Source organism: Prionailurus viverrinus, chromosome C1 (genome assembly GCF_022837055.1).
Source record: "Prionailurus viverrinus isolate Anna chromosome C1, UM_Priviv_1.0, whole genome shotgun sequence".
NCBI lineage: Eukaryota > Metazoa > Chordata > Mammalia > Carnivora > Felidae > Prionailurus > Prionailurus viverrinus.
In genome coordinates this window covers 196,464,888-196,484,525 of record NC_062568.1, presented here as the reverse complement: position 1 = coordinate 196,484,525, position 19,638 = coordinate 196,464,888, and the positions used below count along the sequence as shown (strand labels likewise).

General features: G+C 51.1%; 1 protein-coding gene across 13 annotated transcripts in view; it reads right to left on the bottom strand.

The window, feature by feature from the left end:
- The window catches only part of STPG1 (sperm tail PG-rich repeat containing 1), a 56,451-nt gene that overhangs the window by 1,987 nt on the left and 34,826 nt on the right, over window positions 1-19,638 (bottom strand). For 8 of the 13 annotated variants that reach the window (XM_047873215.1, XM_047873213.1, XM_047873214.1 and 5 more), the window contains 3 exons: window positions 15,595-15,703; window positions 10,087-10,252; window positions 1,260-1,450 (listed from right to left, as the gene is read on the bottom strand). In XM_047873215.1, coding sequence (XP_047729171.1) covers window positions 1,260-1,450; window positions 10,087-10,252; window positions 15,595-15,703 — 466 coding nt within the window. Of the gene's footprint in view, window positions 1-1,259; window positions 1,451-1,666; window positions 1,854-2,571; window positions 3,415-7,333; window positions 9,063-10,086; window positions 10,253-15,594; window positions 15,704-19,638 lie in introns of those variants that run through there. The other 5 variants (XM_047873220.1, XM_047873222.1, XM_047873223.1 and 2 more) reach the window with 5 other exon arrangements.

Here is a 19,638-nt window from a genome sequence, read left to right as displayed (position 1 = left end):
TGCCCCACACCATGTGCAGCAGACACTCAGAAAAAGCTCCTAGATGCCTGGACCAAACAGGGTCAGACAAGGCTCCTCACCGGTCCCCAGGCCTTCTGGAGCCCGCTGCTTGATTGGAGCGTGAGTACATTTGCCCCACCCTGCTGGGTCCTGCCTGCACTGACCAGGTGACCCCAAGGTCAAACCGCTGCAGTCTTCTTGACTTGGTTATCGTTCCATTTCCAAGGCTGGAGCCATAAGGATGACTCTCCCTGTCCCGTCCACCTTACGATTTACTCACCGGTATGTTTGGAGGGGAAGGTGTCTCCCCTACCAGACTGACACCTCCGGGGGTAGCACCAGGCTAAGTCACCGTTGTCCCCCAGGGGAGGAGCGTCATCAGCGCTCCCTGGACGACTGATTTGGACAGACCTAGCAGCCACCCCGGCTCTGCCTTCCTCCTCCCCCACCGCCTGCCCACCAGCACACGCTGTCTAGTCCCCAGCGCCACCAGCTCCGGCCAATGTCAGGGAGGGGCAAAGAGCTAAGGGGCTGCGAGAGAGCTACAAAGAGGTCAGGGAGTCTAGAGACCACGCGCTGGAACAGGTCCCTCAGGCTATTAGCTCTCACGAAGGTCCCAGAGGCGACAGGGTCCCACGGCTTCAGCCATCTGCAAAGAGGGCTCGGAACCCGACAGCTCACGGGAGCTGCTCCAGGGAACAGTCCCCGGCTTGTTTCACGACACCAGGGCACAGGGGGGAAACGGCGTGGCGCTCTGCCCTGCCGCTCTCTCACTGTGGCTCAGTGCACAACGTGCTCTCCAGGTCTTCCCCAGCTACAAGGTGACTCTGCCAGATCAGGCCAGTGATTTAAGTACTTTCAAGAATGGTGAAATTGTCGACCCATCTGACAAAGTGCTATGGCCCCTTTCTCCAAAATAATAATAATAATGACAATAATAATAATGTCTTCATGCTCCAAATCTGCAGGCAGTCTCAGGGTCACAGACCCCTCTGGGGGTCCGGATCCCATCTCCAAGCCTCTCGGACATTCACGGTCATTGGTTGTGAACCCCTGGACGGGACTAACTCCAAGAGTCCTTTCACCTCAAAGAAAATCCTTTCATATTCCAAAAGCGCAGGCCTAAAAGTCTTCCGGATCGACTCTAACCTCTGTAACCTTCTTGGCAAACATCCCATAAATCAGTGACATTTGATGGCCCAGGAATGACAAACACTTCCAGATTTGGTTTTTACAATCATTTAAAACAATCCTCTGACCTGGGCCGGGCAGGCCTGGCTGGGACGGGGCTGCTGTCCACCGGCGGGTGTTGGACGCAAACGACGCGCTGGAGGTGAAGTGTCTGGGGGGCCCCTCGTAGTCCACGATCTCGTACTGACCGGGGCCTGGAAGAGGCGGCTTCGGGGGCAGGGGAGAAGGCTGGGCAGAGAAGTTCAGGAGGGGGTTTCTCCTTCAAAAAGAGACAAAATGTGAAGACGGTGCTCAGGCAGTCTGCTGGGGAAACGGTTGTTTTCAGACGTGGCCAAGACCTGCCCAGCACCGAGTCGTCGGGGCGGCTGGGCAGGGCCGTGGCTCCACTGCCGGGGAGCCGGGGGCCCCCGGGCCTCAGTGTTCTCTTCTGCGCAGTGGCGGTTCTCACAGCACTTTCCTCCTAGGCTTACCGCCAGGGTTCAGTGGGATGAGGCGTCTGTAACACAGAAGGTGGGGCAGCGCCCAGCACAGTGAGAGCGCGGCACGCGGTGTTGCAGATGATGTCGCTGAACTAACCAGAGAGGGCAGACATGTGCCAATTCTGATCACCCGGCGGCGCCCGGCTGGGGCTCCGTGTAGAGAACTCTGGCCTCTTGTGGGCTCTAAGGAAAGAGCATGGGTGATCCATTTGTGATACCTGCCATGGCCAGGAAGTGGGACGAGGCATCCTGAGTTCCAAGGATTTGCCATCCCAAGACTAGTAGATCTCAAGAGACCATTCCAGCACGGACACGCCGAATCCTACTAAGTGTCTTCCTGGCAAGGCAGGACGTGGGAGTGGAAATCAAGAGACCTCTGCACAACACTTACCTTTTGCTGACACCTTTGGAAGCAAGGGCATTTAAAAAAAAAAAAAGGGTTTTTTTTTAATGTTTGTTCTTGAGAGAGACACACACACACAGAGCGTGAGTGGGGGAGGGTCAGAGAGAGAGAAAGAGGGAGACGCAGAAATCAAAGCAGGCTCCAGGCTCTGAGCTGTCAGCACAGAGCCCGACGCGGGGCTCGAACTCACAAGTTGCGAGATCATGACCTGAGCCGAAGTCGGACGCTTGACCGACTGAGCCACCCAGGCGCCCTGGAAGCAAGGACATTTTAATTTTTTTTTTCTCAACGTTTTTATTTATTTTTGGGACAGAGAGAGACAGAGCATGAACGGGGGAGGGGCAGAGAGAGAGGGAGACACAGAATCGGAAACAGGCTCCAGGCTCCGAGCCATCAGCCCAGAGCCCGACGCAGGGCTCGAACTCACGGACCGCGAGATCGTGACCTGAGCTGAAGTCGGACGCTTAACCGACTGCACCACCCAGGCGCCCCTTGGACATTTTAAAACTTGGAGAGCTAGAGGGGACCTAGAGATGTCTTATCCACCCTCCTTATAGTGCTAAAGAAACTGGCACTCAGAGAGAGAAAGTATGTCACCCAAAGTCACCGAGCAAATGAGCGGTAACGACAACACCGGAACTTGAGTCTCCGGGGCCTGGCAATTTGGGGAAGGCATCATGGCAGAGGGGACTTTTTGAGTTTTAGGGTCACGCAGACCTGTGCCTGAATTCCTGTCATCCCGCTTACTGGCTGTGGGACCTCAGACAAGCCCCTGGACCTCTCTCTGCCTGCAGGAGGGAGAAATCGCACCCTCTCTTTATAAGGGAGGTCAAGAATGGAGGAAAGGTATGGAAGGACCGAGCAGAGCCCACAGTAAGTGCTCAATAAAAGTGGCCACTGTTATGATGATGCTCCTGGAAGCCACTGCCTCCTGCTTGGTCTTAGAGGACGAACCAGCCTCAGGAAAGAGACACCAGGGTCCCCCCCCCCCGCCCCCCACAGAGTCACCTGAGGCAGGCCAGCCGGCCAGGGGAGGCCCCTGAAAGTCATGGTAAATCTGCCGGAGGCTCACATCTAATAATGGAGGAACAGCTGGCGTGGATGCTTATATTTAGAACAAAGGTGCCCACAGAAAAAGGAGAGAAAACATTGCCTCTTTCTTCGCCTCCAGCTGACATGGGCGAACTGGTTATAGTGTGTGATCAACCACTTCTCCCCTCGGAGATAAAAGCTGGGTTCTCCTTGTTCTGGCTTCTGTCGCCCCTTCAAAGCACCCCCAGAAATTGGGTGAGTGTGTCACTGGCATCCCTGAGAGACAGGCTGGATTCCTCACCGCCGCAGCTGGAACAAGCCAACCATTGCATGAGGTCACCCCATCGGTCTGGCTCACGCCCTCGCCCCGATCTTCGAGAAGGCCGTGAGGTGTGTACGTTCCTAACCAGGAACAGCCTGTAGGAGGCTGGGCCCGTGTCTCATCAGGATTCTTGGCCAGAGGGGTTAGAGCGGTCCCGTGCCCTCCACTCCGTCAGCGTGCCCAGGAGAGGCTCAGCTGTGACAGCTCAGCTGCCCGGACCTTTAAAGAGTGCCAGGGGCACCGGGGTGGCTCAGTCGGTTAAGTGTCCGACTCTTGGTTTCACCTCTGGTCATGATCTCACAGTTCGTGGGTTCGAGCCCCGCCTCGGGCTCTGTGCTGGCAGCATGGAGCCCACTTGGTTTTCTCTCTGTCTCCCTCTCTCTCTCTGCCCCTCCCATACTCTCTCTCTCTCTCCCTCTGTCTCAAAATACATCAATAAACTTAAAAAATAAATAAACAGTGCCAGCCACGTGTGCAGCTCTGTGCCAGGCACTCTGTGCTAAGACACAGACCCTGAATGCTCCCAAGGGCTTGACAATTCACGGCTAGCGACAGTCGTGACTGGTGACAACTTAAGGAAGTACAGGCTTTGCACCCAAACTTGGGTTTGAATCTGCACTTCCCCACTCACCAGCTGTGTGTCCTTAGAGACGTCTCCTAGCCTCCCTGAGGCTCGGTTTCTTCATCTGTAAAGTGGGGGATAATAATACCTTCCATCCAGGATTGTTATGAAGTTTAACTGGTGCTTTCTTTACTTGTATTAGTATGTGGTTTTTTTTAAGCATGAAATGTTAGAATAGAGGTAAAAACACTGCACTGAGAGAGAGAGAGATTCCCACTAAGTGAACCCAGAAATCTACCCTAGAAGAGATAACCTTTGCCCTGAAAAGTAAACAGGGAATTCTTCAGGTAGAAGAGGTGGGGGAGGGGGCATTTCTAGCAGAGGAAACAGGAGGGGCAAAGGCACGGACAAGGCACGAGCTGTGGCTGCACGTGGCAGGAATTGGGACAGGGAGGCAGAGGCCGAGCCTCCCAGACTGCCTTCAGCCCTCAACGCACCCAGGACTTCTAGGCTGTTCACCTGCTTCTGGCCATCCACCCTCAGAGACCCTGAGAGAAGCCGAAGGAAAAACTCCTAATCCAGCCTAATCCCTTAGGCCCCTTGCTCCCATTTGACCTTCCAGAAACACCCAGCACAGATTCAGTCTTCAGCCACTCCACGCCTTGGCCCGTGCTATTCCTTCTGCCAGGAGCACCTACTGTCCCTGCAAACTCTGATCATTCTTCCCTTCTCACGTCCTTCTGGGAAACTTCTGTGGCCACTGCCTTCCCCTTCCCCCTCCCCCACCTCTCTTCCTGTGGCTCCACAGAGGAGCGTGGGATCTGGAGGCAGCCCGACCTGCATGCCACTCCCTGCCCCACCAGCTTCATCTGTATTCTACGTGACAGTAGTTGGTGCCCTGCAGGGGCGCCGGGATGGCACTAAGGGACATCCGTCAACGCTCTTAGCTCGGTGTGGCTGAGCCCTCGCGATGTTCTAGCCATTCTTCTTTTCTCCGCACAGAACGTGCTGGGTTTCCTACGCTCCTTATGTGCCCAGCTCTTTATGGCAGGGGACTGCGTGTGACTCGTCTCTGAGGCCCCCTCCCTACTCCCAGGACATTTGCTGAACTGTAGGGAAAACAGACAGGTTGCACCAAGTAGGGGAGCCCAGACATCTGAGCCCCACCTGACAGTTTTGCTGCTCCCTCCACGGCGAGGTGGGGCTGGGCAGATCACAAAGGTCCGGCTGGATCAAACCCAGGCCAGCCCTCAGTGCATTGTGACCGGAGCTTTTATGAGCCTCATTGCTCAGTTATAAAAGCCAACTGGGTCCTGCCCCGTAGAAAGAAAACATCTATCAAAGGCTCTGAGTTGGCCACAACTGGATTAAGTATGTTTGCAGCTTCCAATGTGAGCTGTTTGCAAATCGCCCGAGAATAATGAATGTCGCAGAGGACTCAGCAGGTCACTGGGGGAAGGCATCCGAGACCCCTCGGGACACTCCCAGGCACCGGCACGATTCACTCTGCCTCGGGGATTCCCAGGGTCGGGGAGGGATAAAGGGGCAATTTTTTCTCATCATTAAAGGGCAGCTGGTTGCCTCTGGGGTGGAATGCACTCTCTGTTTAACAGGGTAGAGGGTGACAGATTACAGCCGCTTGGGAAGAAGCATCCCATATCTAATTGAAAATCCCAGGGGAACGTTAGGTGGGTCATCGTAATTACCCAGATTGGAGCGGGGCCAACAGGGTTTGATTCTTCAGCTCTGGCTGTGGCAGGACAGCGTGTCTGTGCAAAACCAGTGGCTTAAAAATTCCAGGAAGTAGATCAAGGGTTAGGAAGATGTCAGTGGGCGTTTCCCCTTGTTGCTGACGACAGCACCCGGGAGGGACCGTTTTGATCTCCAAAATAGCCCTTCTCCTGACTCACCCTGATTCACTGAGCCATCACTGTGACACTTCTCTTCTCTCCTAAAGACCCCCCTGGGAGCTGATAAATGCCCTTAGCTTTGAGTCGGCAAGGTGGCCACGGCAAAGAGACACCTGTGCCCTGTTCTTCAGTTAGAGAGCCCAGAAACGGTCATCCTAACACCCTGCCAGCCCTTAGCACAGCATCTGCCCTCCGAGGGCCACCCAAGAAGCACCAGGTGAGCGCAGAGGACCCGCTCACAGACCTCAATAAAAACGCAAGTTACCTGTATGGAAAGCTTACCGTGTGCCAGACCCAGTGAGTTCTGTGAGTTATTTTAGCCTTGCAAGCACATTATGAAGTGTTCGTTTCACGATCTGCAGGGTTGAATTTGAATTCCTGGGAGTGAGGTGACCCCCTCCCCGCCCCCAGGCCCCCAGAGCTGGCAAGTCGGGAGGCTCGGCGCTGGCCTGACTTGGAGCCTGTGCTTTCCACCAGGCCACATTGCCTCCGCAGCCCATTCTCAGCTCTGCAGGCCGGGCCAGGGGAGTGGAGACAAGACAGGCCCATGCCTGGCCCCCTGCCGGCCTCCCGACCATTCCCAGGACATCACCCAACCCTCCCCTCCCTGGGCTTCACTTTTGTTGGTGGGGAACACGGGACTAACAACTGTAGGGATAAGTAACATCTCCCGATTCTGCGTCCTCAAGAAAGCAGAGCCGAAAGATTATTTTTGCAGGCTAGGACCCTCCCCTCCAGATCGGGAGCCAAGTGTTCGCAATCGCAGACAAATAAGGACAGGCCTCACATCACGTCACATGGGTGTGACGCCTGTGTTTGCCCAAAAGAAACATGCGAGGTTTCTCAGTTGCCCCACGCAGCCCCGGAGAGCTAAATGTGCTCAGGCTTAGCGCGGATAAAGTCCCAACGAAGTCACATAGAGATGGGGAGGAAGCAACGCAGACCTTCTCAGGGCCCTGAGGATCCCAGCAGGTGGCCCCCAGCTCCTGTCCCTCTCTTCCCTCCAGGGACACAGGAGAGGAAACAGGACACCAGTTTGAGAGACAGGAGTCTGGATTCTCCCTCCATACCACGACATCCAGCTGTATCTTTTCCTTATATTAACCCATTTCTTCATTATTCAACATAAGCAGTCGGATGTTTATTTAGGCTAACCCAAAGCACACTTGAGTTTTATCTTTTTGTGTTTTAAATACAATTACAGATCGTCAGCTTCATCCTTTCCACGTCAATTAAAAATTTATATATTTTGGGGGCGCCTGGGTGGCCCAGGTGGTCAAGCATCCAACTTCGGCTCAGGTCACGATCTCGTGGTTCATGAGTTCGAGCCCTGCCTCGTGCTCTGTGCTGACAGCTCAGAGCCTGGAGCCGCTTCGGATTCTGTGTCTCCCTCTCTAGCTCTCTGCCCCTCCCCCACTTGCTCTCTCTCTCTCTCTCTCTCTCTCTGTCTCTCTCTCTCTCTCAAAAATAAACAAACATTAAAAAATTTCATTTTTTAATGTTTATATATTTTGGGCCTCCTTTGGGAGTCCAGGCTGGTTCTACATTCACTGCCCCCAATATGCTCTCCTGAATGCCATGGTGAGCAAACACAGAGTCGTGGAGTGTTGGAAACGAAGAGACATACCCCCTTTTCCCACATGATGAAACGAAGGCCGAGGGAGGTGCCGAGAGCCACCTAGACCATAGGGGCTGTTAACCAAATGTCCTGGCCAGGGCACCATCCACTCACCAGGGTGAACCCAAGTGGGGGGTCTATCTACTCACCAGGGTGAACCCAAGTTTAAGAGACACTGGGTTTAGTAGGGTTTTGGGGTGTTGTTGTTGTTGTTTTTGTTTTACGTCGGGACATCTCAGAGCCTTTAATCAGGCCATGCACACAGTGATGCTCCCAGAGGTACAGGGCTCATATGCAGGGCTTCCTAGACTTATTAACCAAAGATCTGTCACTCGCAAAGCCCCACAGAGAGCCAGTGATTCCCCAGACACCCCCAGACACACCAGCACCGCCGCACTGCACCTGCTGGAAAGACTGCTCTCGGGATCTGTGTGGCCACACAACCTTGGGGCCATATGCTCTAGCATTCTGCTACCCCTCCTCTGCCTTGCTCTGGAGTTGTTCCCAGGTGAGCCTAGCTAAAGGCGTGTACAGTGCCCTGTTCACCCGAGCACCCCCACGGCCTCCGGCACAGACCCAGAAACCTACAGGGCCTGTTGACTAACAGACACAAATGCCGTGAGATGGGAATTATCCCGAACCGCTCGTTCAAACTTCAGCAAAGGCCACACGGCACTTCTCTGGGGCAAGCGGTTCAACGCTGAGTATTCTCCACTCTCCTTCTCACCATTTCCTCAAAGAAGCTTCCAGATTCGAGCTAGGAGCCTGAGCGGCTCGCGCCAAGCAACAGCCGTCCCCTGTACGCTCATATGCCTGTGGGATACGGAACAGCAGCAGCTCTAACGATAACATTTCTCGTCTAACCCTCACAGAAGCCCTACGAGACGAGACTCTTATCCCCGCTTCATAACAGGGAGACAGGCTCGGAGAGAAGAAAGGGACAGAGCCGTGACTCACGCCCAGGTCTGCTGACTCCGAAGCCTGTCCTCTTACCCACTCTCTTCGTCGGGACAGTAAGGGAAGGTGTGCAGGGGTGCCCTGAGCCAGCCCGGAGGCGGTAAGTCCCTGGTGTTCAGAGAGAGCGTGTTCCTGGAGACTATCCTGCCCCGGTTTTGAGCCCTGGAGCCTGTGAAGGGTCAACCTGCAGAACCCAAGAACCGAAGGGCAGAAGGGACTTCTCCAGTGGATTCCACCTGAGGTCTGGATCCCTCCTCCAGATCCTAAGTCTGGCACGGAAGGTTCATCTCCTGCTCCTCTCCCCCCACCCCATCTCCTTGTCCTGGACTGATGGTCAGAGTATATGCCCAATGTTGTCAGTCTCCCGGGTTGCCTGGACGTCTGACCCACTGTGGGTATGAGCCTGACCACCTGCCTGACCTCTTTGGAGGGGTCTTCTGCAGGCCAGCCCGCCCAGTGGCCAATCCTGCCTGCAGAGGACTATACCCGGGTGAGGCCTCAGATGGCGACAGGCAGACTGACCTGGCAGTTAGTTCCAGAAGTTCTAGAACCATCTGAGGAATAAGTAAGCCCTGTGAGCCTTCGAACCTGTTAGGTGAAAGTAATATTAAATGCACCGGATATTAAACATGTTAACACAAATCCTGGTCTTCACTTTTTAAATTTGTGTGAATATTGTCACCTTTTGCACCTGCTACATGCCAAACATGTATTATAAAATCTGAAAGCAACACTATGAGGCATGGACTGTCCCCACTTTGCTTCACAGACGAGGCCTTGGAGGTTCAGAGGGCTTAGTACCATGGCCAAGGTCACACAGCATGAAAACAGCATAGCTGAAGTTCAAATCCAGCAGGTCTGACCAACTCCAAAGTCCGGACTTCCAGCTTATCAGTGCAAAACTCGAACGGCCCCGTGCTGCTGTGTATCCTGCTACCCCAGTAGAGATTTTACGTTATAAAAGTAGAATCGTGTCGGGGCGCCTGGGTGGCTCAGTTGGATGAGCGTCCGACTTCGGCTCAGGTCATGATCTCGTGGTTCGTGAGTTCGAGCCCCGCGTCGGGCTCTGTGCTGACAGCTCGGAGCCTGGAGCCTGCTTCGGATTCTGTGTATCCCCCTCTCTCTCTCTCTGCCCCTCTCCCGCTCGTACTTTGTCTCTCTCTCTCTCAAAAATAAATAAGCATCAGCAATTTTTAAAAAAATACATAGAATAACGTCAGCACCAGGATAAACACAACATCATGAGGAATGCGGAAAGATCCAGACAGTCCTGAGCCTGATTCCTAGCGGCATTTCAAGTTAGCTGTGTGGACTTAGGCACCTCCTTAGCTGCCCTGAAGCCTACCTATGAAGTAAGAATAATAATTCTTGCAACCGGGGTACTACGATGGTTGAATAGGATGCTAAGTTCCTGGTGCATAGTAGTTGCTCAATAAATATCATGCATTCAGCAAGTATTTCCTGAGCACCTACTATGTCACAAGGGCCCCTGGAGAGTGAGTGACCTGGCGCCATGTTCTGCCAAGCAGTGACACCCCTTCCTTTTCTGCTCATGTTGGGTCCTTTCCCAGAACCGCCTTTCAAAAGAAAGATCAGAATAATCAGGACTCACGGGAAAAGAGCCTTTTTCAGAATTTTGATGTGGTCATTGGGGTTGTAATAAGCAGGTCCCGGGCCCGTTGATGTCAGTTTTAATCCACGTCCAGTTTTTGATTTAAAACAAGACGTCAATACCTTTGGCGACTGCTTCACGAGGGATTCGTTGATATTATAATGCCCTAAGAAGAAAGACATTTTAAAACAGAGTAAGGAACTCGTCCCAAATAAATAAAAAGCAGTACCTTACACCTAAAAATACATTTAATGACTATAAGGTGGGATCACTCCAAGATGGTCAAATGGGAGGGCTGCCTGAAAAATAATACCCTTTATTTTTTATTTTTTTTAAATGTTTTCATTTATTTTTGAGACAGAGAGAGACAGAGCTTGAGCGGGGGAGGGGCAGAGAGAGGAAGACACAGAGTCTGAAGCAGGCTCCAGGCTCCGAGCTGTCAGCACAGAGCCCGACGCGGGGCTCGAACTCACAGAGCGTGAGATCGTGACCTGAGCTGAAGTCGGATGCTTAACCTACTGAGCCACCCAGGCGCCCCCAAAAATAATACCCTCTGGAGAACACGGGCCATGTGCATCACATACTTAGCTCATTGAATCCTCACAGAAGCCCAGCTACATGGGTAATTGTCACCTCCATTCCAAAAAGGAGGAAATGAAGACTCAGAGATAGTGAATAATTTGCCCCCCACATTTCATCTCACTAGGAAGTAGGCCCAGTTTCCTCCGCTATAAGGTAAGAATAATTCTTCCAACAACAGTAATACTTTGGTTCCAGGCGTATAGTCGTTGTTTAGTAACTATTATGCAATCAACAAATATTTATTGAGCACCTACTACGTGGGCCCAGGGCCACCTGTCTCCAAAGTCCGTGCTTTCCCACTATGCCCTGCTTCAAGAGAGAATAAAATTAACTTGCTTCAAGGAGGAAGACAATGACCCGGGCTGGGGGGAAGTAAAGGCAGTCTCCCCTAAACTGTCAGAAGCCCTGCCGGTGGGTGCAGGTGTTTTTCAAATGCAAAGCAGCGGTGCAGAGCGAAAGCCTTGAGGACATCTGGACCCACTACTCAGAAATTAAGGGAATTATTCAACATGCAGGAAAAGCTCTAAGCGTAGAGACTCACGTAACAGCAGTAACTGCAGTGTGAGAAGGGCTAAGTGGCCTGAATGTCCAAGGCCAGGGGTACTGTCGTGGGAACAGCAGCCCGACCCGGTGGAATGGAGACCAGAAGCCACACGGCAATGTTTTGGAAAAATAAAGGTGAGTGAAAAAAAAGCAAAATAATGCCTAAAATTTCCCATACTATGATGATGTCTAGGTACAAATGGATACATCTGAATAAAAATAGGTGGGGGACACCTGGGTGGCTCAGTCAGTCGAGTGTCGTGTTGTGTCGGAATTCAACTCTGGATCTCACGGTTCATGAGTTCGAGCCCCGCATTGGGCTCGCTGCCGTAAGCAAGGAGCCTGCTTCAGGGATCCTCTCTCTCTGCCTCTCCCCTGCTCTCTCTCTCTCAAAAATAAATAAACCTTAAAAAAAATAGATGGGAACCCAGAAAAGTGGAAGCGATTACATTAGTGTAACTAGTAGTCACAGTTACACTATGGGCGGGAAAAATATTTCAAATTTTCTAAACATGGTGAAGTTGACTTTGTTTTCAATAAAAATGTACTTTTCTTTTTTTTTTTAAGTTTGTTTTTTTTTTTTTAATGTTTATTTATTTTTGAGACAGAGAGAGACAGAGCATGAACAGGGGAGGGTCAGAGAGAGAGGGAGACACAGAATCCGAAACAGGCTCCGGGCTCTGAGCCGTCAGCCCAGAGCCCGATGCGGGGCTCGAGCCCACGGACCGCGAGATCATGACCTGGGCTGAAGTCAGACACTCAACCGACGGAGCCACCCAGGCGCCCCAAAAATGTACTTTTCCATTGCAAAAGTACTGAAAACAATATGGTACGTATTAGAAAGATTTTACTTAAATGATAATACCCAGTGGTGGCAAAGGTGAGGAAAAGCAGTTACCTCACAGCAGCAGGAGGAAACTAATCCCTCTGCTGAAGAACAATTTGGCCACCAATGTATTAAAAAAAAAACCCTTAACTATTCTACATGCTTCTAACTTAGCAATTCCGCTTTAAGTAATTAATATAAGGAAATACTCTTGATTTTACACAAGCTGTCAGCTACAAGGATGTTTGCTGCCTCTCTACTTATACTGGTGATCGGTTTAAAACAACCTAAATTTCCAGTAAGAGGCCATTTGTTCCTTAACTTATGGTACTGCCATGGGATGGAATACCAAACAGCCATTTCAAAAAATGATATTCTTAGAAGGGTTTTTAATAGTGTGAAAAGATGTTCCCAATATATGCTAAAGTTTTAAAAAAGTTGCTTCAGATTCTGTCTCACTCTCTCTGGCCCTCCCCTGTTCTCTCTCTCTCTCTCAAAATAAACATTAGGAGCGCCTGGGTGGCTCGCTCAGTCAGTTGAGCGTCCGGCTTCGGCTCAGGTCATGATCGCGCGGTCCGTGAGTTCGAGCCCCGCGTCGGGCTCTGTGCTGACGGCTCAGAGCCTGGAGCCTGTTTCAGATTCTGTGTCTCCCCCTCTCTCTGCCCCTCCCCCATTCATGCTCTGTCTCTATCTCAAAAATAAGTAAACGTTAAAAAAAAATTTTTTTAAAGAAAAATAAACATTAAAAAATTTTTTTAAAAAAGCAGGGAGCACCTGGGTGTTCAGTCGGTTAAGCGCCTGGCTTCTGCTCAGGTCATGATCTCATGGTTTGTGAGTTTGTGGGTGTCAGCCCTGTGCTGACAGCTCAGAGCCTGGAGCCTGCTTCACATTCTGTGTCTCCTTCTCTATCTGCCCTGCCCAACTTGAACTTGCTCTCTCTCTCTCTCTCTCTCTCAAAAAATAAACATTAAAAGTTGAACCATCGGGGCGCCTGAGTGGCTCAGTGGGTTGAGCGTCCAACTTCAACTCAGGTCATGATCTCACAGTTTGTGAGTTCAAGCCCTGTGTCGGGCTCTATGCTAAGAGCTCAGAGCCTGAAGCCTGCTTCAGATTCTGTGCATGTCTCTCTCTGCCCCTGCCCCTCTAATGCTCTGTCTCTGTCTCTCTCTCAAGAATAAACAAACATTTTTTAAAAATTTTTTTTAACATTTATTTATTATTGAGAGACAGAGACAGAGCATAAACATGGGAGGGGCAGAGAGAGAGGGAGACACAGAATCTGAAGGCGGCTCCAGGCTCCGAGCTGTCAGCACAGAGCCCAACGCGGGGCTCGAACACACAAACTTCGAGATCATGACCCGAGCTGAAGTCGGATGCTTAACCGACTGAGCCACCCAGGCGCCCCAAGAATAAACAAACATTAAAAAAAAAATTTTTTTTAAGTAAATGTCCAGTTTGCAGCCTTTATAATATTGGGATACATCTCTCGTATTAGGTTTATTTTTCTCTCTGTTCATGTGTAAATATGTATACATTTGTATATATGTTGTATAAAATATGCTTTCCCCTCCCACAGAAAGGTTAAAGCAACGCTTGATTATCAAATGCTGAAAAGCAGAAGCAAGACAAAACAGGCACCCGTGATCTTACGGCCCAGAGAGAACCCAGTATAAGCTCTGGTGCATTTTCTTGGGGTCTTTTCCGGAGTGTGGTTGGAAAACTACTTGCTGCTGAGCCCACTGTGCAGATTCGATTCTGCAACCCCCGTTTCTCAAGTGACACTTTAACTCAGGTGTTTCCCTTAACTGTAAGAAGCTTCTTCTATTTTGAGGAAAAAGAGAGAGCAGGACATTCCTGATGAGCTTGGCAGATGTAAACTTTAGAAAACCCAAGCAGCAAACGTGTGGAGGTGAGCATTTGGCTCAGAATTGAAGGCGGGCGGGTCCTGGCCCTCCGCCCCTGAGGTAGGGGCCCTCAGAGCTGCTGGGACAGGGGCCGGCCGGGGTCGGGCCGCCAGTCACAGCTCCGCATCTGTTTTCCCCCAGCGGGGGAAGAAGAAACAACCAGAGTTATTTCTGAGAGGTCAGGGCTGATTGTTTCTCCCAGGAGGGCAGCTCCCCCCAGCAGGTTTCTGAGGCAGCAGGCGTCAATCCGGATAGGCCTGGATTCAGATCACCGACGGGCCCCTGGGCCTGCTTTCGAGGTGTCATTTTTTGTCTATAAAACGGGGGTCGATGATCGCAGTAGCTCACACCTTCTGAGCACGTGACGGCATGCTGGCCGAACACCCCGCGGCATCTGGACATCATTGGCTGAGAAATGGAGAACCTGTGGCACCCGGTAGGAGCTTCACAGACATTGGTGCCCACCTCTCCCTCTCCTGCTGGGTTGTGGGCTCATGCGGCTGGCTGAGAAGGTGCCCACCTGGGGGGCGGGGGGGGGGGGCGCGATTCGCTGGCAGGGCCTCTGGCCAAACTCCAGGGCTGCCGGCTTTGTTCTGTATAAACAAACAAGGTGGGGCTTTGCCTGTGATGATGCAAGGCCGGGAGCTTTAGCGGGGCTTAGCCTCCTAATTAGGGCTGGTTTTGTTATTCAGCCTCGGACTGATCTTCTCAGCTTTAATCTGGATTTGGTGAAATCTGAAGTGTGCTGCAACTTTATCCACACCCCCCTCCTCCCTGTTCCTCCCCTCAGCTCTGGGGCTCACGGCTCCCTCGGGGCGGGGCGGTGGGGGGGGGCATCTTCAGGACCCAGCGGGCAGGTGACAAGGGCTCCCGGAATACCAGTGGCAGCATCACCAGACCTCTCTCTGGAAACCTCTGGCTGATTCTGGAAGCGGGGAGCGGGTCTGAGCGAACAGACCTCTCCCAGCCCAGGGAGGAAGACGCCTGCAGGCCCCCTCTTGGGGCAGTTCCAGAAGTCACGAGGGGCTCACAGGGGCAGCAGCCTCCTCAGTCAGACACCTCTGGACGTAGGCCTGCCATGTGTTAGCTGCGTGACACCAAGCAGGTCACTTCCACTCTCGGAGCCCCCTCTCCTCACCTGAAATGCGGGCCCACGAGGAAGACAGGTGTGTGAGGGCTGCACAGAAAATACTTAGCACCGAGTAGGTGCTCAGTAAACGGAGCTACTGTCCATCGGTCAGTGACTAGTTGATGAAGTCAGCTCTGGGCTCAGGAGGAAAGGAAGGATCTGGACACTCAGTGCATTGAGGGCCCCGTTGGCCCGGGATAGCACCTGGGGCGTGTGAGCGTGCACACTTCTGAGGCGAGAAGCCGCTTCCCCAGCTGGCTGCCCAGGGAAGCCGCGCCCGGTCCTGAAAGGGGAGGCCAGCGAAGCTGCTCTGGGGGTCGTTTCCGGAGCAGCCCTTCTCCCCGGAAGGGGGAGACCCCGCCTTCTCCCCAGCCTTCTCCTTTTTGTTCAACACCTGCTCAACATCCCCTTTCCCCCAAAGCCTAACTCCTTCCGAAGAGACTCCCCCCGGAGCAGTGGTGCCCTGCGGAGCAGATCTGGTCCATTAACCCTTAGGTCAAGGCCAGTGCAAGGTGGCTGCTTACCTGGGGCAGGTCCTGTGTCAGTGATAGTGAAAAATCCTCTCTGGGTTTTGGACATAAACCCGGCTCGGGCACAGACGTTGTTTCTTTGCTTGCAGCAAGAGACAGAGGCCTGGGGACAGGGGAGAAAACAAGCATGGTGTGCCCAATGCCTTCCCTTTCTTTCTCTTTGTCATCAAGCCCAGACAAGGGGCACACTGGGGTAAAAAAAAAAAAAAAAAAAGAAAGAAAGAAAGAAAAAGAAAAAAAAAATCTGATTTAAGCCTGTCCTCACAAAATGAACTGACGTGAACGGAAAAGGTCCCAGTGCCTTTTCCCGTCGCCTCAGCTAGAGCGGTCCGCGAGTTTGTGACCACCCTCAGATGTCTGGTCACCCAACGTGGCGCAGAGGACCGTGCCCGGAAGAGAACCCGAAGACCTGGCTGCCAGGCCCGCGTCTGCCCCACACGGGGCATGATTCTGCACGAGGTGTTCAATTTCTCTGAACTTGGGTTTTCTCACCTGTAAAGCAGACCCGATAATCCCTGCTCTACTCGATGGAGTTTATGCCGGTGACAGGCTTCGTCTATAGGACGGGGATTTTTCTGTAAGTCTGCGACACCACACATGCATGTTATTTTCATAATTTTTTCTATGCCTTTCGTTCCTTTCAATACACTTAGTCCTACATATCTCCACCCTGATTCCGTACTGTTCAAACAGCCCTTCTATAAACGCAGGATTTGGGGCACACCAGGGCGTCATGTAATTTAAGATTACGATCAGATTTACAACGCTCCCTTGTCCTGACTTTTCTGGACCGACCAGAAATCAAGCATTTTGACTGATCCATGCAATATACAGTGTGCACAGCACTCTAAAAATAACAGGGGGGGGGGAAGAACACTGAGATCATTCTTCTGTGATACGTGAATCATAAATATTTTAAATGCCAATTGGCAGTCAGTCCCCTGTATTCATTAGATAAAGGTGCAATAAAAATCGGATATGCCATGACCGGGCCTATTTACTGAACAAGTGAAACTATGTGCTGGGGCCCCGATGGTTTGATTTTCCGAGATACTCCTTTGTCAAAAAAATGTTTCGCGAGAAATGCAGATGGCATTTCGATTTTGTGTTTACAAAGGCGGAGGAATTTAGCTTTTCCCGGGGTCCTAATGGCTAGAATGCATGCAGGGAGGACAAACAAAAACATCGGGTGGAGAGGCTAATTACTGGACAGAGGGCCAGGAGCCAGGCTGCCTGGAGAGGAAGTAATCACACGGTACCACGAAAAAGAAGCCGAATAGAGAGGTGGGGGGATCGTGGTAAGCAGAGGGGAAGAGAGGCCCCGACAGACCTCACTGCACCGTGTGGCTAACAGGATTAGTGCATTTCTGCTTCTTGCCAGTTGACTCAACCATTGTTCTCCGGGTCTGAAAAAAGCCTCCTGTAGACAAAACACGATCTCGGCCTTATTCCTCACCCAGACAGAAAAACAACCGAAAAAGGGAGCATTTTTGTCTACCCTGAGTGTGTGTCACTGGAAGATTTCACCATTAGACGAGGAAAACAGTCCCCTCCACTAGCACGTTGGGGGAAAAAGAAAAAATGAAACAGGTTTATTGTATTACCGGGGGGAAAAAAAAATCCAAGATACAGTGGAGTAGAAAATGCACGTGTACTGTGGATAACGTAATCCTAATGCTGGAAGTACGGATGGGGGAGGAAGAGAATATGAACGAAACTGCACCTGTTTTGAATAGCGGTTTGCTTCAGAGAGCGGAATCACGAGAGACTTCTACTTTCCTAGCTCAAGCATTTCCATAATGCTCGAATATGTTTTAGGAGGAGCATGGATGCTTTTCACAGTCACATTAAAACCATGATCAACAAAAAAACATGCACTTGAAATGGATCCATTGGCAGAAGGTCCGAGCTCTGTCTTGGGAAGCGGTCTTTTCTACTAGATGAGCAGCTATACGCTACTGGGGGTAATTCCTTCAATGTCATAAACACTTATCGCCAAGTGCTTGGCATGCCAGGCCCTGCACGGGGCACCGGAGATGTGAAGTGAAGGAGCACCCAGTGGGCTGGGGAGGCAGGTGTGTGAAACACTAAGTACCTGTGTCAGGAATGGCAAAGGCTTTTTGCGGTGGCCAAGAACCTTTATTACCACTTTCTTGGACCGGGCCTTGACCTCTCTCCTGTTAGTATAAGAGCCTTCTAACTGGTTTTTCAAAAGCCACTCCTCACCCACACCACGGTCCCTTCTCCATACGGCTGCTGGAGGGAGCTTTTTAAAAAAGTACATCAGATGATGTCATCTCACACCCCCTCACCGCCCCCCCTCCAAAGAGTTCCCACAGAGAATAAAATTAAAGATCCCTCCCAGGGTCTTTAGGGTCCTGAGTGAACTGGCCCCTGCCTATCTGTCTGGCTTCCCCTTCTCCCCTCTCCTAGCTAATGCTACTCTAGCCACCTTCTTGTAGTTCCCAGAGCTAAGCTGCTTGCTGTCCCAGGACCTTTGCACATGCCGTTCCCTCAACTCTGCCTCTCCCTTCGGTCCTCGGGTCAGCCTCAGAGCCTTCTCTGACCACCCAATCTAACCCAATCTGAAGTACATGACACTGCTAACCCCTTATATTCTCTACATATTCTCTCCCTCGGGCTCTGTTTGTCTTTCTCAAAGCTGGCCACAATGTGCAATTATTTTGCTTCCCTGTTTCCTAGTTTTGTCTCGAGTTCCCCCACCAGAATCTGAGCTGGATCACTGGTCTGGCACGGAGGAGCCACAGAACCCATGAAGGGAGACCCAGCAGGGCTGGACCATGCTGACTGATCACCCTCCAGCTGTATACCTCAGTCCTCTCCCTGCGCTCAGTGATGTGCCAATGGTCCCTTCGAGTGGGGTGACTTTGGGCAAATCCCTTCCCCTCTCCGAGCACCAGCTTCCTCTTCTGTGAACTGAAGATAACCCACTTCATGGATTCTTGTGAATATTAAATAAGAATGAATCCATAATGCTTAGAATGGCCCATGGGCCTTGAAAAGGATTTCATCATCATCATCATCATCATCATCATCATCATCATCATCATTTTCAGGCTCTGATTAACCCAAGGGAAGACTGTCCAGAGCTATACCACCCAACTGGGTAGCCACTGGCTATCAGCACCAAAAACATGGCTGGTCTGGATTAAGATGTGCTGAAAATATAAAATACACACTGAATTATAAAGACTTAGATGGAAAGAATGTAAAACATTAATTATTTTTACTTATAACTATATGTAATTATAATAAAATTTATAATCAGGGATGCCTGGGTGGCTCAGTCGGTTAAGCGTCCGACTTCGGCTCAGGTCATGATCGCGCGGTCCGTGAGTTCGAGCCCCGCGTCGGGCTCTGTGCTGACAGCTCAGAGCCTGGAGCCTGTTTCCGATTCTGTGTCTCCCTCTCTCTGACCCTCCCCCGCTCATGCTCTGTCTCTCTCTGTCTCAAAAATAAATAAACATTAAAAAATTTTTTTTAATATTTATAAAAAGTAAAAATAAAACTTACAATCAATAATTTTATATTGATTTGATGTTGAAATAATGTTTTGAATATACTGACTTAAATAGAATATGCTATTAAAATTTTTTCGCCTATGCCTTTTTACTTTTCAATGCGGCTACTGGGAAAATTTAAATGGTGTATGTGGCTCCCATTATATTTCTACTGAACAGTGCTGGCCTCACAGGCATATATTGCTTTGAGCACATTACAATTGATTTGACCACTCACAGAAGGTGGGCAGGGGCCTTGTAGTCAGAAAAACAAATATTACTTGAAAGTGTTATAAAAGAAAAAGGAGGGGCGCCTGGGTGGCTCAGTCGGTTAAGCATCGGGCTCTCGACTTCCGCTGAGGTCATGATCTCACCATTTGTGAGACGGAGCCCCTTGGTCAGGCTCTGTGCTGACAGTGGAGAGGAATTCTCTCTCCCTCTCTTTCTGCCCCTCCCTTGCTCACTCTCTCTCTCTCTCTCTCTCTCTCTCAAAATAAATAAATATTTAAAAAAGGAC